General features: G+C 38.7%; 1 protein-coding gene across 2 annotated transcripts in view; it reads right to left on the bottom strand.

The window, feature by feature from the left end:
* SPPL2A (signal peptide peptidase like 2A) overlaps nt 1-6,846 on the bottom strand; it is a 38,133-nt gene extending 31,287 nt beyond the window's left edge. For both annotated transcript variants that reach the window (XM_012728798.1, XM_004687794.2), the window contains exon 1: nt 6,662-6,846. In XM_012728798.1, the coding sequence (XP_012584252.1) occupies nt 6,662-6,727 (66 nt within the window). In that variant the 5' untranslated portion in view covers nt 6,728-6,846. The remainder of the gene's footprint in view (nt 1-6,661) is intronic.
* Between the last annotated feature and the right edge of the window lie 9,417 nt (nt 6,847-16,263).

Raw genomic sequence — 16,263 nt, 5'->3', positions numbered from 1 at the left:
AATGGACCAGGAGAGAAAATAATAAGAATAAAGAACAGCCATATATACCAGAGACATTTTGTGTGGGTGGAGTGGGGAATGGGATCAAAAATGGGGGCAGCGGGGAGAGAAGGAAGTGCACAGGACTATGGTGATGGCACATGGGTGACTCGGTGATGGGAAACCCATGGGGATTACAATTGAGATTTAAAAAAAATGTACAAAAATGATGTAAAAATAAACTTCTATTATTATTTAAAAAAATAAAAAAGAAAAAGAAAAAACCATTGTCTTACATCCTTGGTAGTGTTTAGGCAGTGTGGGATTTACCCCCTCAGATGTAGTCACTGTAGCTCTCCCACCATTGAAGCACCCATAGTTTTTTTTCCACCAAAGTCCATTAGTGCTCCCCTCCATCTCATCCCTCCCCCTCTCCTGAAAGCTGCAGATCTGTGGTCAGCTTTCAAAGACTGGTTTGAAGTAATAAAGTACATAGAAGAAAACACAGGCAAAATACTCCATGACATAAGCATCAGAGATATCTTCGTGCATTCATCTCCAGCAGCAAGGAAGACAATTAAATAATTGGGATTATACCAAACTAAAAAGCTTCTGCACCGCAAAAGAAGCCATAATTAAAATGAAGAGACACCCACTAAATGGGAGAAAATATTTGCACAACATACATATGAGAAAGGGACTGAGAGTAATGATCTACAAAGTACTCACTACAACTCAACAAAAAAGAAAAAAAAAAACCCATCGAAAAATGAGGGGTGAAAGGGGATGCTAAATAGGCACTTTTCCAAAGAAGACACACAGATGGCCACCAGGTATGGGGGGGGGGGGGGAATGTTCATCATCACTTATCATGAGAGCAATGCAAATTAAAACCACAGTGAGATTATCACTTCACACAGTGAGAATGAACTACATCAAAAAGATCAGACAAAAGTGTTGGCAAAGGTGTGAAGAGAAAGGAATGCTCCTACTTGATTGGTAAGAATGTAGACTGATCCAGCCCCTATGGAAAGCAATGTGGCAGTTCCTCAAAAGACTAAAAATGGATCTTCCATGTGACCCCGTAACTCCATAGTACAAAATACTAATTTGAAAGAAAAAGAGCACACCTTGTTTACAGCAGCACTACTTGGTATGGAAACTACCTAGTGCCCCAAAATAGAGGAGTGGCTTAAGATGATATGGTATATGTATACAATGGACTACTACTCAGCTATTAAAAAAAGATGAACTCTCACCATTTGCAACAACATGTATGGAATTGGAGGGGATAATGGCAAGTAAGTCTGAAAGAATATGGATGCTGTCACTTCTGTGTAGACTATAGAAAACCAAACCAAAGGTGAGAAAAAGACAAACACATCAGCTTTCTTACACTGTTTTGCACTGACCTTCATGTCCCTGTCTCTTAGGGCTATATTCATGCTTTACACTCCAAACTCTTGGTAGTTCCAACCGTTAGCAGTTGAATTCCTGGCCTCTGTCCCAATAGCCTTCGGATGCTGACTCACATCCCAAATGGTAACAGGCCTGTTTTACTGCTATCCAAGCTGAAAGCAATTCAAGGTTTGTCCTTTGACCTGGGTTAAGTTTGATTTGTCTTCTGCCCTTCGTTCTGCTTCAAAAAGTATTTTCCAGCATTGAATCAATTTAAGTCTTCACATATTCTTTTTGAAAATAACAATTCTTTAGCTAAAAATTTCTTTAACATAACACCCTTCCCCCCAAATCCATTCCATTTGTTGAGCCTGCCAAGACTCTATCTTGGCCCAGATTACCTAATCAGGACTAAGCTCTTAAGCAGTGTTAACTTTTACCCGTGTATATATTTAATTCCCTTAAGAAGTCATACTAGATTAGTCAGTCATGGTTCTTTTTTTCTGGAGGTTATGCTCAATGTCTGTGCAATAATTCCTTACTGTTTATTATATGTAAATCTGTGCTTACAAACTTTAATATTCTTATTAAACTGCAGACTGATCTAGGAGATCGTAGGCAGGCCCCATGATTATGCATATCTAACAAACCTCCAGGTTTTGCTCTCATGTTGGTCCACAGAGTACCTGGTTATGCACTTCATCATGAATAGCAGTAAAACTAATCAGTCTTCTAGAAATCACTGAGGTCTTCCTAGAAAATTTCTCAAGAGGTGAAAATCACATTGTACGTGCAGTTTGCAGGCACAGTCAATGTTCATGGATTGGCAATAGTTCCCCAATTTCACCCACAAGTTCCTTCAAAACTCTTCAATATATGCATCAGGCCCCAGCTTCCCCACCCACCTCAACAGTCTGTCAATCAAAAATGGTTCATGTTATTTCTGCTGTTATCTATTAGATAAATTTAATCCCCCAGCTTCAAAGGGCAATGTATAACCCCCAGGCTCATTCTTCATAAAATCTACACGTTAAAATATTCCTCTAATTTTAGAAACCAGATATAAGGATGAGGTTTTGGGAGGCAAATATAGTTAATTACAGCAATTATAATGAGAATTAGCAATATTTTCAAAATCTATATTCCAAAGCCAGAAATACAAACTGCAATGTTAATGGTTACTGCTATAGTCAATATTATTTCCCTTACATACATCATAGCAATGTAGGCGGTATCCCTATCTTTACAAACATCTTTTTCTTTACGGAGATTGAGTTCTAAGTCAACAGAACTACATTGAATGAAGCCTCTACAGGAAAGACAGAATTGGGTGGCCCCCAAATGACACACATTCCAAAACCAGTTCTAAATATCTTTGTGATCATTTACTTTATATATTTTCTGTTCCTCTTTCATCCCTAATAATTTAGGTAATAAAGACAACTTATGTAGCTTCTGCTCCTATTTTCAATTTATTCAAAGTTTATGAAAATGATGCATTGAAAGTGACTAGACATAGATCTGGATATTAACTGTAATCTAACTCAGTGGCTCAATGATAGCTAGGATATCTAACAAGAACTTATAGGAATCAGAGGAGTCTGTAGGCGATGTGTGAGCTAAGCAGAACAACTACTTGCTGTTGGAGAATTTGGGAACATGTAATGTAGATAAGAGATGCTAGGGTGCAGTGAGGAGAGAAGGTAAACGTTCAGTCAATACTCTGTACTCTGTGAGGTGTTGAGGAGAGAGGATGATTCAGGTAGGGTTTCTCCTTTATGAGTCTTAAATTCTACTTGTTACCTAGATCCAATATCTTCCTGGTTCTAGTAATCTTATACTTAATAAGATATCTAAATGATTATAGAATTTGTCATTTACACTAGAATCCAGAAACTCAAATACCTACATGCCCAGAGAGGTAATAAAAATGTACGAATTAGAGCTGATTTAATATCATCCTTCTCCAGAATATTCTGAGTTTCAAAGGTGATAATGTATGTGTAGGTGTTACATTTTGGGAAAGAGATACTAATATAGTCATCAGTGATTTAGGAAGCAAACAATGGCATGCAAAATTTATAGAGACAGTTCAGAGGTAAGAAGGTAGAAGAAAAATTGAAGAACCCAGAAGTTAAAGGAGGAATGTGACAAAAGCTATATGCCTTAGTTCAGGCTGTCATAAGAAAACACCAATACTGGATGACTGAAACAACAAAAATTGAGTTTCTCTAGTTCAAGATAAGGGTGCTAGCCTGGTGGGTTTCTGGTAAAGCTTCTCTCCCTAGCTGTGAATGTCTGCCTTCTCCCTGTGTCCTCATATGGGAGAGAGAGGGAGAGGGCACCAGTCATGAATGTTCCATCAGGATGACCCCATATACTTAACTTTTTAAAACAATACAAGAGTGAGATAGACTCAGAGAGCTCTGAAGCAATTCTAAAAGACGTATTCATTCTCTTTGAAACTGAACTCTGTGACTGAATCTAATAACAGTATAAAATAAAAGTCTAAAAACTGGGGGTTGGACTGGGGTAGGATGCCAGCACTCTTCATTTCTAGGGCATAAGTGTCTTACGGGTTAGAAAACATTAAAACAGGGCCCTCCCTGGTGGCACAACAGGTGAAAGCATAGCACTATGAAGCTATCACAGACCCTGAAGTACAACTTCAATCCCCAGCCAAGGAGCTGACCCACATAGCATGGCAAATCTCTCCTGTCTCACCTGCTGCTCGCCTCAGCAGTGTATTGCAGTACACCTGCCTATTCTGTTCCCCACTCTGTCTCTGCTGAATCCTCTTACTCCCTGCACCTCTGGCCTGTACCCCCAGTTCTGTGTGCATAAATAAATGAATCTTAAAAAAAGGAAATCATTAAAACAGCAAGATGTTCTGTAGCTTGAATTCAAAATACAGTGAAGTCACTCTCATGGGAAGAAGACAGGATGAAGTGGGAGCCACAATGATGCTGAAGGGCCTTTCCAATGCTAACCCCTCTATCTCTTCTACAAGGATGAAGCAGTGAGATTTGTAGATTGTGTGCAGCTTTCAGATGAGGATGCTGGCAATATTCTTTCATGACCTAGGTGAAAGAGGCCCTACAGCACTAGGTTTAAATCTGCAGAAAGAAGAAATGAAATGAATAAACTGGCATCATTAATTCAAATAAACTCAGTGGGCCACCTGAAGCTATAAGATTAGGGAAGAAGATTAAACCAGGGTTTAGGAAGAAAACTGTAAAACAACAACCAAAAACCTTTAACTCACATAGGAGGAAAGTAACTAAGTATCAGGCAGTAAGCAGAAGAAAGGAGAGAGAGTGCATGCTCCTACTGAAGGAAAGGATGTCAGATATGTTTGAATTCTCAAAAAAATAAAAGTGATGAGAAATAGACTATTTCAGGGAGTTAAAGGGAGAGCACATCACTGAGAAATCAATGACATATAGAAAATCAATACCAGTTGGCACTGAAAGAGAGCCTCACTGTTGAAAAAGATCTTGTCAGTTTATTTAGTGCCAGCACAATACCTGGCATATAACAGATGCACGCTAAGTATTTGCAGAGTGAAAGATATACTAAGTCCCCACAACAACCCTGAGATTGAGATGTACAGAACCCAAAATTAATACAGTAAGACACAACAAAATGCATAGGTACAATAGGAAAAGAGTAAATTTAGAATGTGGGCAAGACAAGCCAGCTTTAACTTAAGACAGGGATGATTGTTAGTGAAGTCCTTGTAATTACATCAACATTCTGCTTAAATTTATCTAGATAGATTCAGAGCTATTTAGATTCAGTAAGAATTTCAATGTGAGTTTATAAGTAACTGTTGCATTTATTAGATTATTAATCTATCGAGAAAGGACTTGTGGGAATGTGATTTCAAGATGTATTCTAAAATATCTTTTTAGATTCAAGTGAAAATTAGTGCAAAAACACCTAAGTTTTGTATCTGGGTTATACTTCTATGCATAATTACACACATTTGTTATCTTTTGGACAGAACTGATTATACGGTAAACAACACTGCAAATATTCAGACTAAGCACACTACTTTATTACTTCCTTGATCATGTACTACCCTCTCTCGCCCCAACCGATTTTTTGATATTTTTTTAATTCATGTCCCTAATGTTGCCTGGTAAATTAATGAATATATCATAAACATCTCAGGCGTTGATTTTGCTTTTTAAATAAAAGTTAAAGGTATATTTGTGTTGAATATACCCACTAAAAGTAATCTTTTAAACTGGGGAGAAACCAACGTATGCTTTTTCTGGAACGTTAGTGAAAAAATTAGAAAGTTGTAAAAAATCAGAAAGTTATACACCACACCAATTCTGTACAACGACGCTTGTAAAAGTTTTCAACCCAAACCTCCCCAGTGAAATTTATAAGAAACAAAAACTGAAACAGAACAGCGGTATCCTGCCGACCGAGTGAAATTCCAATTGCTTGTAGAATTTTAAAGCATTATTACCTTTTTGTATTTATTGAAACAAACGTGTGAACACATATTCGTTACTGTTATTCCCTGAACTTCTCTTTTTAAATCAAGCAGAGAACTGAAAACCACTTGCCCTTTGGTGTGTTCTTTAAAAAACAATTATTACTATTAGATAAAGAAACCCTAGAATGGAATCAAATGAAACCTATGGTGAAAGAGTAACTACAAAGGAGGAAAATCTGTGTCTAGTATTAAAGCACAGTCCTTTTACCCCTAACACACACTGTCCATCTCGCCCGCCCACCCACCATTTTCCCGGGGGGTGGGGGTGGGGAATGGGTTAAGAAGCGTTTAAAAAGGGCTTGATGAAAAAACTCGGATGTCAATTAAAAATGCTCGGAATAATTAAAATATATAGAAAAACACTAAGGCCACTATAGCTCGAGAGGTTGTGCAACTTTTGGGGAGAGGGGGAGTAGGTACTGCGGGGGGTGCCGGGACAGGAATGAGGGTGAAATAGGAAGAGGTCTACGGGTGAAAATAAAGGAGACTGGAAGGAAAGGGAGTAATAGGGAGGGAAGAGGAGGGGAGGGGAAAGTAAGGGAGGAGGAGGAGTGGGTAGGAGGAGGGGTGGAGAGGGGAGAGATGGAGAGTAATAAAAAGGGGAAAACCGAGAGCTGACTGCATTAGGCGGCAGCAGAGGACCGGACGGTTCGAGACCGGGGAGGGGGTGGGAGGGTTGAGGCGGGGAGGGAGAGGGAAAGGGAACCCCGGTCCCGGCCCCAGTCTCGGCCCCGCCCCGGGACGCCGAAGCGCCGGCTCACCCCCCCTTACCAGCTGGAGCAGGAAGCCCCAGAGCAGGGCAGCCGCGCCGAGGGGCAGTGGCCGCTGCGGCCCCATCGGACCGATGGGTGCGGTGCGGCGGGGGCGGGGGGCGTCGGATCCCGCCGCGGCGATGCGTCCGTGGCCCCGCTGGACAGGGGTGGACAACGAGGCTAGACTGTTGCCGCTGCTGTTACCGGGGCCGCCACTGCAGCGCTGACTTCCCCTTCCGGTCCCGCCCGAAGGACGCGGAAACTCCCGCGTGGGGCACGTGGAGCCCGGGGTCCGCGCGCGCCGCCCTCCGGCGTCTCCGCGTCCACGCGCGGGCAGTCGGGGCTGTGGCCTGGGCATGTCTGTCCTGCTGCCAGACCAGAACGCTCTCTGGAGGCTTGGGAAGCCGAGGGGCTTTTTTCAAGGTCCTTTACCTCCTAGGAGTCCTGGTAACTGTGCCCACTACCTATTATGGACCATTATCCACATAGCCTTCTAGAGAAATCTTATAAAAAATATATAAATTAAGCCATGTCACACCCCATGACACGTAGAACAAAGTCAAAATGATTCTGGCCTCAAAGTTTACATAATGTGCCCCCTTCATCTCTGACTCCATTTTCACTTTCACAGGCTTGCTTCGGTTGGTTCTTCTAACCTTTGTACCCGTAGTCCTCCCCGCTGAAATGTTCTTGGAATTCCTTGCTCCTTGGCATTCACTTATCACCTTAAATATCACTTCCCCCACAGGAAACGTCCTGATATACCCTTTCTGATTAAGAGTAATGACCGCCCTGTCATTTTCATTACACTTTTCACTCTTACTTATCTGCTTGTGACGTTGCCTCTGCACGCCATAGCAAAAAGTGCCTTTGCTTTTTTGTTGTCCCCTGTATTTGCATTTGGCAGACAGTGGGTCCTCAGCTATTTGTTAGTGAATATTCAAAACAAACACTGAGTAGGAATCTGTCCCTGTCATTGTACAACTCAGTTTCAGTGAAGGTCACAGATAGGTGAGCAAACACACTTCAGAGAGAATAGTCACTGTTGTTTTCACAAGATGCTATAGGAGCACCAGAGAGAGCTATAAAAGGAGTGCCAGGAAATGTCCAACCTAAACTGAGTGCAGAGGGTGAGTTAATTTTAGCCAGGCAAAGGGCAGGGAAAGGAGGGGATTTCCAAGAAGAGTGTACCATTTGTGTCAAAGCCAAATGTGACATTGGAGAAACTGCAAAACCTGGATGTGGCTGAACTTGTAAGTGGTGAAAGATGAAGTGAGAGAAGAAGGCAGAGGCCCAATCACAACTAGTTTGTGACATCCTGCTGGGATTTTAGGCTTTATCCATTTGGTTGTGGATGTCACGGGTAGATGAACGAAAAGGACAAAGATATGAGTCTCAAGAAGTTTGAAAGGGCAGCTAGGGAAAGATTCTTAGTCTTGCTCTGCTCACCACAGCTGTTATTAGCAGAAAACACAAAGTTACAAAGCAAGATGAAGGATGGGCAGAACTATAAGACGGTGGTTCATTTTCTTATTTCTAGATATTCAGCATATTTCTGGCACACATTCACCCAGAGTCTGCATTATCAAATTGTTCTTTTCTCCCAGTTTCACTGGTGCAAGAAAATTCATCCTTATCTATATACAGGCCAGTCTTCCAACCCATGTTGATCAGTCTCTTAGCCCTTTCAGGCCTTCCAGCCCTGACCCTGATGTTTTCCTTGTCCCAGTGCTCCACACCTTAGGGGTCTCCACATTTATCACAATAAATGTGATAGACAAACTGTAGTATTCTAATGCAGGCCAGAAGATAGGGACCACGGCAGAAAAAATGGGGAGGAGAAGAGATGGCTCTGCAAGATTTATATAAGAATTTGGTAACTGAGAGGGTATGGGGGTTGAAGGATCCTGCCCTGTGTTATTTATTGAGAAGATCAGCAAAGAGGCAGGAGGAGGATGTGAGTGAAGAAACATAAATAATTTTAACTATGAATTTAAAAGTGCCTGTAGGATTTGCAAATGTCTGCAAATGCCAGTAGGATTTGCAAATGCCAGTAGGATTTGCAAATGCCTGTAGGATTTGCAGATGTCTGCCACTCTTTTGTGGCACCTTGAGACCAGAACTCAAATCTCCTGTTTGTTAGTGCTAGACTCTTTCATACATTCTACCTACCTGGAATAACCCAGTCCCCTCTTTAGTAAGATGGTGTAATGGACTAGATGACATCTCTAAATGTTCCCTTGGGGTCATAGTGACTCTTTACCTAGTGAACCTCCAACGTGCATCAGGAAGCTCTCTGACGACTACTAGTTTTCTTATATATATTTATGCCCATTTTTCCTTTGCTTCATTGGAAGAAAATTTTGTACTTGCAGCCAAGAACACATGTTATTAAACTAGTTACTTGGGAAATCTCTTTGCCTGCTTTAGTTTTCACAGTTGAGAAAATGTGAATAGTTAATACCTGTTGTCTATATCACCTGATTATTATTAAGTCTACATGATTTGTAATGTGTATAAACTATTCAGAAAATTACAAAAAAAAAAAAAAGTGGAAGCGGAAGACAGAGAAGAACAGAGGGCTGTGTTATTTCCCTAGTACAAAGTATCAGTACTATTTGTTGTAATTCTGCCAAAATGGTCTCTCCTTGGCCAAAATACAAGGTGAAGGGAACGAAAATGGGAGGGTTAATGGAAGATTGAAATATTCTTGTTTAATGACTTTACTACCAGAAAAGCTGTTAAAGGTTATTTGGAATATATTCTCCGTTAATATATGGATTTTCCTGCCAGTATAACTTTGTAGTCAGTATTTTTCTTTCCTAAATAAACTTGTAGAAACCCAATCATGGAAAGTAAAATCCATTATATTAAAGATAGTTTTAATTTAAAATTGTTAATAGAATTTTTTCCCGATTGTCAGACTCTATTTTATGAAGTGGCAGGAAATATTTGTTCCAGTTTAAAAGAAGAAACTGTTTGATTGCTGAGCTAAAATTCACTCCCTCTGCTGCACATACAACCTGCTGTTTGCCTTTACTGTTTGGTGTTTTTCACTCAGGGGACACAGATGAAATGTTGGTAATAAGCCCCAAAGACTTTCTTGGACAATGAGGATAATTCCCTAAGTATAGAACACTATACTGTAGACTAGCTTGAAAGTATGAATACAAAAGACTATCAACCAATATCACCCAACTGGCATTCATAGAAAACTCCATCCACAACTGCATAATATACATTATTTTCAAGCAGGATCCTTACCAAAATAAACCTTTAGCCATAAAATAAATTTTAATAATTTAATGACTGCAAATCATAGAGACTATGTTCTTTAAGCACTGCAGAATTAAATTAAAAACCAATAACAAAGACACATTCTCAAATAACTAGAAACTAAATGCATGTATCCAAGTAACCCATGAACAAAAGAAGAAATCATAGGGAATGAAAATAATCTGAGCAGATAGAAAATACAAGCACATTAAAGTTGTGGGGGACAGGAAAAGCTTTTAAAAAGCATTTAAAAAGAAATTTGTCTCCTGCACTGCTGGTGGAAATGCAAGCTAGTACAACCACTATGGAAAACTTTTTGGAGGTTTCTCAAACTGCTAAAACTGGAGTTTCCATATGACCCAGCAATCCCACTCCTAGGGATCTACACAAAAGACAAAAACACTGATTCAAAAAGACACCTGCACCCCCACGTTTATTGCTGCTTTATTTACAATCGGAAAGACATGGAAACAACCCAAATGCCCAAAAGTAGATGACTGGATTAAAAAGATGTGGTACATATACACAATGGAATATTACTCAGCAACCAAAACCACACACACACACACACAACTTTTACAGCAACATGAACGGATGAACGGAGCTGGAAAAGATCATGCTCCATCTTTTCCAGAAAGACAAGGAAAAATACCGGATGGTTTCACTCATAGTAGGAGTATAAAGTAAAAAAAAATAATAATGAACAACTATATACCAGAGACATTTTATGGGGGTGGAATGGGGAATGGGATCATTGTTTCATTGTTCTTGGTACTATAGAAAAACGAGGTACTATATAGTATGTAAGAAATAGTGAGGGGCAGTGGTTGATTTTAGAGATTGCTGGAAAAGTCAAGGTCTAGCTCATTTCCAGGGTTTCCAGGCATAGCTGTTTGACACATATTATTAAAATCTGTCTTTGATTCCAGATGAAATAATTGACTTGGTTTTCTTGCTTGGGTCCTAAAGTATTATCTTTTGGTCTGTTGAGACTACTCTGGAATTTTTAAACCAAACATTCTTATTTATAGGAGCCTCTAGATTAATAAACTATAACCCATAGTTAGTAAACGCAGTCAGATGCTGGTGTACAAGAATATTTCCAAGTGTCTAAATTTCTGTTCATTATACAACAGAGTACTTTCTGAATGACCTTTTGGGCTCAACTTTGTTATGAGTCTGTCAACTATTAGCTTCTCAGGGGAAAACAAATTCAGACTTTTTAACTAATAGTGTAATTCAATGAAACTAATTAAGCTATTATGTACAAGGTGAATAAGGAAATGTTTAGCTATAAGTCAGTACATTTTATCCCCCCAAACAAATGATAATACCAATTCACAAAAGAATTAACATCTTAAGTCAATATTTTATCAATTGTCTGATTTGGCAAGAATGTTACAGTTATAACTACATATAGACTGATCACCATGGGTTCTTTACCTAAAATGTAAAGTATATAATTATATTTTCTTATTAATGTGTATTGACAATATTAGATTATCTCCCCACCCGCACCCCACCACTACCTTTCCTTGTTTTTCATTAACTGGTATTCTATGTCAGGTGTGCATGCCTAAGATTGTGATGATAGGGTCATGTGAGATGACCAGCCCACTTTAGGCATTAGTGCGTAACCCATTCAGCAACTATAACCGGTCAATTCCAGTCACTTGAATCAGCTGAGATGGGAATATCAGTTTAAATGAAAGTGTAGTTGGGGTGGTGACCCACTCACTGTCACGGGGTAGAGACTTAGGGTCATGTGTCTAAAACTCATTAACAAAAGTGTAGAGCACAGGAAATAGGAAAGCATAAAGAGAAGTCTTATAATATATGAAGATAAAAGAGCACTAAATATTCTTTAACTTTGCTTTTTCTTGAAGTCTAATATATAGGTTGGGAAGTGCACATATTGTAAGTATATCCCTGAATGAGATTTCACAAGCTCTACACATCTTTTTATACAGCTCAATCAGGAAACTGAGCATTATTAACTCCCCAGAAATTCCTCTTGTATTTTCTTCTAGTTATGTTCATTCCCAGGCAGGAGTAACTGTTTGAGTTCTTTATGACTCCCACTTCCCAGCATGGTTGAAATATAATTGGCATACAATGTTGTTTAAAGTGTACACCATAATGATTTAATATATGTAAACATCAGTCTTGTAAAAATTGTTGAATTAACATATTCCTCACTTCTTATAATTACCTTTTTTTGATGTGTAATGAAGACACATTAAGGTCAACTCTCTCAGCAACTTTCAAATATACATTATGGTATTGTTAATTGGAGTCACTACTGTACATGGATATTATACTGTATATTGAGTCCTCAGAGCTTATTCATCTTCCAACTGGAAGCTTGTGAACTTTGACTAACGTCTCTCCTTCCCCCAACTCTCCATCCCCTGCCAATAATATATTATTGTTTGTTTTATGAATTTGACTTTTGTAGATTCCACATACAAGGGGTTCAATGCATTATTTTTCTTTGTCTGACTTATTTCATTGAGCAATGCCCTTAAGTTCATCCATATTATTATCACAAATGGCAGTATTTTTTTATGGGTAAATAATATTTACATCTATGTATATGGCCATATACTATACATGGTTTTTTATGGTTGAATAAAATTCTATTCCACATTTTCTTTATTCATTTGCCTGTTGATACTTAGGTTGTTTATATGCTTGGCTATGTTAAAAATGCCACAGTGAACATTGGGTACAGATATATCTTTGCAATAGGAAATAGATTTGTTTCATTTATTCAGATATAAACCATCAGTAATATTGTGAGGTCATATGGTAGTTTTATTTTTGAGGAATAGCCATGCTGTTTTCCATAGTGGTTGTACCAATTTACATTCTCACCAGCAGTATACATGGATTCTTTTTTTACAGTCTCAACAAGATAACTTGTTATTTCTGATATATTTTATAATAACCATTCTAATAGTGTTAAGTGTCTCATTGTGTCCTTGATTTGCATTTCCCTGCTGATTAGTAATGTTGTACGCATTATTATGTGCCTGTTAGAACTGCCTTCTGACTTGTCTCACCATATATTAGTTTTGTCTCTTAAATTTCAGATAATTAAAATCATATAATTTGTGCTTTTTGTATCCATTTTTTTTCTCTCTCAACATTATATTTGTAAAATTCATCCACATTTCTTCACATCCTTATAGCTCAGTCCATTCTTTATTTTTGGTTATTACAAAAAGGACGGGAACATATTTTACAATGTAAAAGTTGATTTGAAGAACCATCACAATGTGGCCGAAACGTGTTCCCCATTCTCAGATCTGATCATTTCTTTGATCTCATTCTAAATTCCAGTCATTCTGAAATTTCTATTGTGAAATCCATCCATCTCTTTCTTTACACCTGGCCTTTGAATATTCTGGTTTCTTTTCTGGAACATCTGTTTGCATTGCCTTTTTTTAAAAGATTTGTTTATTTATGCATACAAGAGCTGGGCTGTAGCCCAGAGATACAGGGAGGGGAGAGGTTTCACCATAGACAGAGTGAGGTGCAGAACAGGCAGATCTACTGAAATACACTGCTGAAGGGAGAGGCAGCTAAATAGAAGAGGTCTGCTGCACCATATGGGTCACTTCCCTGGCTAAAGATCATACTAGTGCTGCGGCAACTGCTGATAGCTTCATAGTGCTGAGACTTAATTCCTTGGGCAATCAAGGAGGCCCTCACCTTTTTTAAAAACTGGATAGCACCTACTCCTCCTCAGTTCAGATGCCCCTCCCCACTAAACTACTAATACAGGCTATCCTTCTGCATTGCCCATTTATTTGAATGTGTCCCCAAGGGATTGCACACAAGGGGTTGGGTCTGACTTAAGGTGCACTTTATCCATAAGGCTTAGTACAGGCTGGGCACAGGTTTGATTGAACACATTTGTAATGACTGTACTGATAGATATTCATCATTTTAATACTCAGTAAACTTTCACAGAAACAGGGCATGATTTGCTTATATAAAATTTTTCCTTAGTTTTAACGTACACACAAATTGAACATATTCAAGGGGAAATTGTTTCTTTTCAAATGTAATTTGTAAAATGTGTCTTTCTATATTCCTACTGCTTCAGTGCTGTTTTATACTTGTTAGATAAGAAAACTGGGGACAATTATTACATCAGATTCCACACATACCGACATTGCTCTAATGTCTGCTTGTCCTTGGGGAAGAGATAAGAGGGGTATTGCAGGATCTTAAGGAGTTTCCCATCAGAGTCTCCCTACTTTCATTAGAATAATAGGTTACTTTCTTCATCCTCTAGTCCAAGACTGCACTTTGGGTCTAAAGGAATTAATCCCAGTTAAAAGGTGGATGTGGACTGGGTTATATTTGATGCAAAGTACTTAGAACAATAGTCAAAAATATGAATTTCCAGTTCTCATCCCAGACCATCTTAATCAGAATCCCTTGGGGTCAAGGAAGGGGGATTATATAGATATTAGTATAGTTAAAATCTGAAAGTCTTGAGTAATTTTTATCAAGAGTTAAGGAATGCTTTTTGGGAAATGCTAAGTATTTGGGTATTGGGCTATAACTAGTGGTGTGTTGAATTGGCTCCAACTGGAAATTGTACATATCACTTCTCAACTCATGTTTGGTTACTTCTTGTTAGTAGCTTAAAATTGATCATAATAGAAATATTGATAACACAGAAATAGGCAAATGTTATAAATCTGGGTATATCTTCACTTCCCCCAATGAACTGTGTTTTTTTTTTTTCCCCAGAGAGCTGTGTTTTAAACATGAGCATTGCACTAGCTATAGAAGTGACCAAAATAAATCCTTGCATAATGGAACTTACATTATGATTGAGGAGACAGATAAAAGAAGGAAGTGAATGATGTTAAAAAAATACATTAGAAGGGGATAAAAACTAAAGGGCCAGGTGGAGAAAGATATCGTGGGGGGTTAGCATTGTATTCTAAGTGATCTGGAAAGACCTCACTGAGACATAATATTTGAACATTCATTTGAAAGAAAGGAGGGAGTAAGCCACACAGATAGCTAAGAGAAAAGTTGTCCAAGCAGATAGAACAGTGAGTGCAAAGACACAAATGCAGCAAGGGGGCTACTAGAGCTGAAGCTAAGTGAGAAAGGGCCAGAGTAGTAGGAACTGGAGAACAAGTAATGGGATAAGAGATGAAAGGCTTTTGAAAAGATCTGAGAGTACTTAATAGGGACAAATGCAGATTCTGATGTTAAAATAAAAAGTTATTAAATGTAACTCGTCAGGTTCCTTATGAATTCAAAGGTTACTCTGAATTACTTTCTTCAGGCTGGTTTAACATCTTGACTTATATTGCTTGCCACTAATCATAGTGGGTATGTGGATTTAAATTTTTTCACCTTAGTAAACTTAATTAAAATAAAATTAAGAATTCATTTTCTTAGTTGCAATGATCACACTTCATGTGTTTAACAGTCACATGTGTCTAACAGCGGCCATGTTGAAGAGCACACATAGAAACATTCTCGTCACTGCAGAAGATTCTATAGGTCAGGGCTGCTCGAGGCAGCAAAATTTACCGGGGTTAACTATCGGCTGGGCCCTGGTTCTTAGCCTTTTTATGGATGGTGCAATTATCTCAGTAGGTCTTTGGGAAAGTCACCTTGGTACAGGCATTCTGGAAACATTTGATTTCTGCTCAGATTGCAAGTTTCTATTCCAGAAACTCAGTTCTTAAGATAGCTTCATGTAAAACCTGTAATCTTCTCCAGGGACAACCTCTAGTTCATTTATATATTCATAAAAAGTAAATGGCCACCAGCTATTACCTTGCTTGTAAAACCTATTGTTGTGAGAAGCAAGAATGGGGTTGATGCAAATTGCTAGTCAAAAATGGCCCAAATTATAGCTTAGAGATTTTAATTCATTCATTTATTTATTTTGCAGTTGTTTTTCAGTACCAAGCATTCACATTAAATAGTGATTAAATCAGATATAAATTGCTCAGTCAAGACATACAGAACAATCCCTTTATCTTTTCTGTTAGAAAGAATTCTTTATACTAAGGTTACAAAGGTTAACAGGGTTCTTCACCCCGTACCTCTCCAGTGAGCCACTCTGTGTGAGATGTGGAACCCTCAAAACTTGGTGGTGGGGATTTTGTCTAGTAAAGGGAAAGAAGTCACTGGACTTCATACAAATGGCAGTTACCAGTTGAGCTTCTAAGATAGCCTACACAGAGTAGAATGATTTACGAGCAGCTGGGGTTCATTCTTTATATTTTGCTACAGATGAGATCTTTGTAGGGAACATGCCTCTTGGACTGAAGTGAACTTTGATCCTCTGAGCTATGG

The sequence above is a fragment of the Condylura cristata genome, unplaced genomic scaffold (assembly GCF_000260355.1).
Source record: "Condylura cristata isolate star-nosed mole 26May11 unplaced genomic scaffold, ConCri1.0 scaffold00023, whole genome shotgun sequence".
In the NCBI taxonomy this organism is placed as follows: domain Eukaryota; kingdom Metazoa; phylum Chordata; class Mammalia; order Eulipotyphla; family Talpidae; genus Condylura; species Condylura cristata.
Note: the sequence above shows the minus strand (reverse complement) of the source record. Positions and strands in the feature narration are given on the sequence as shown.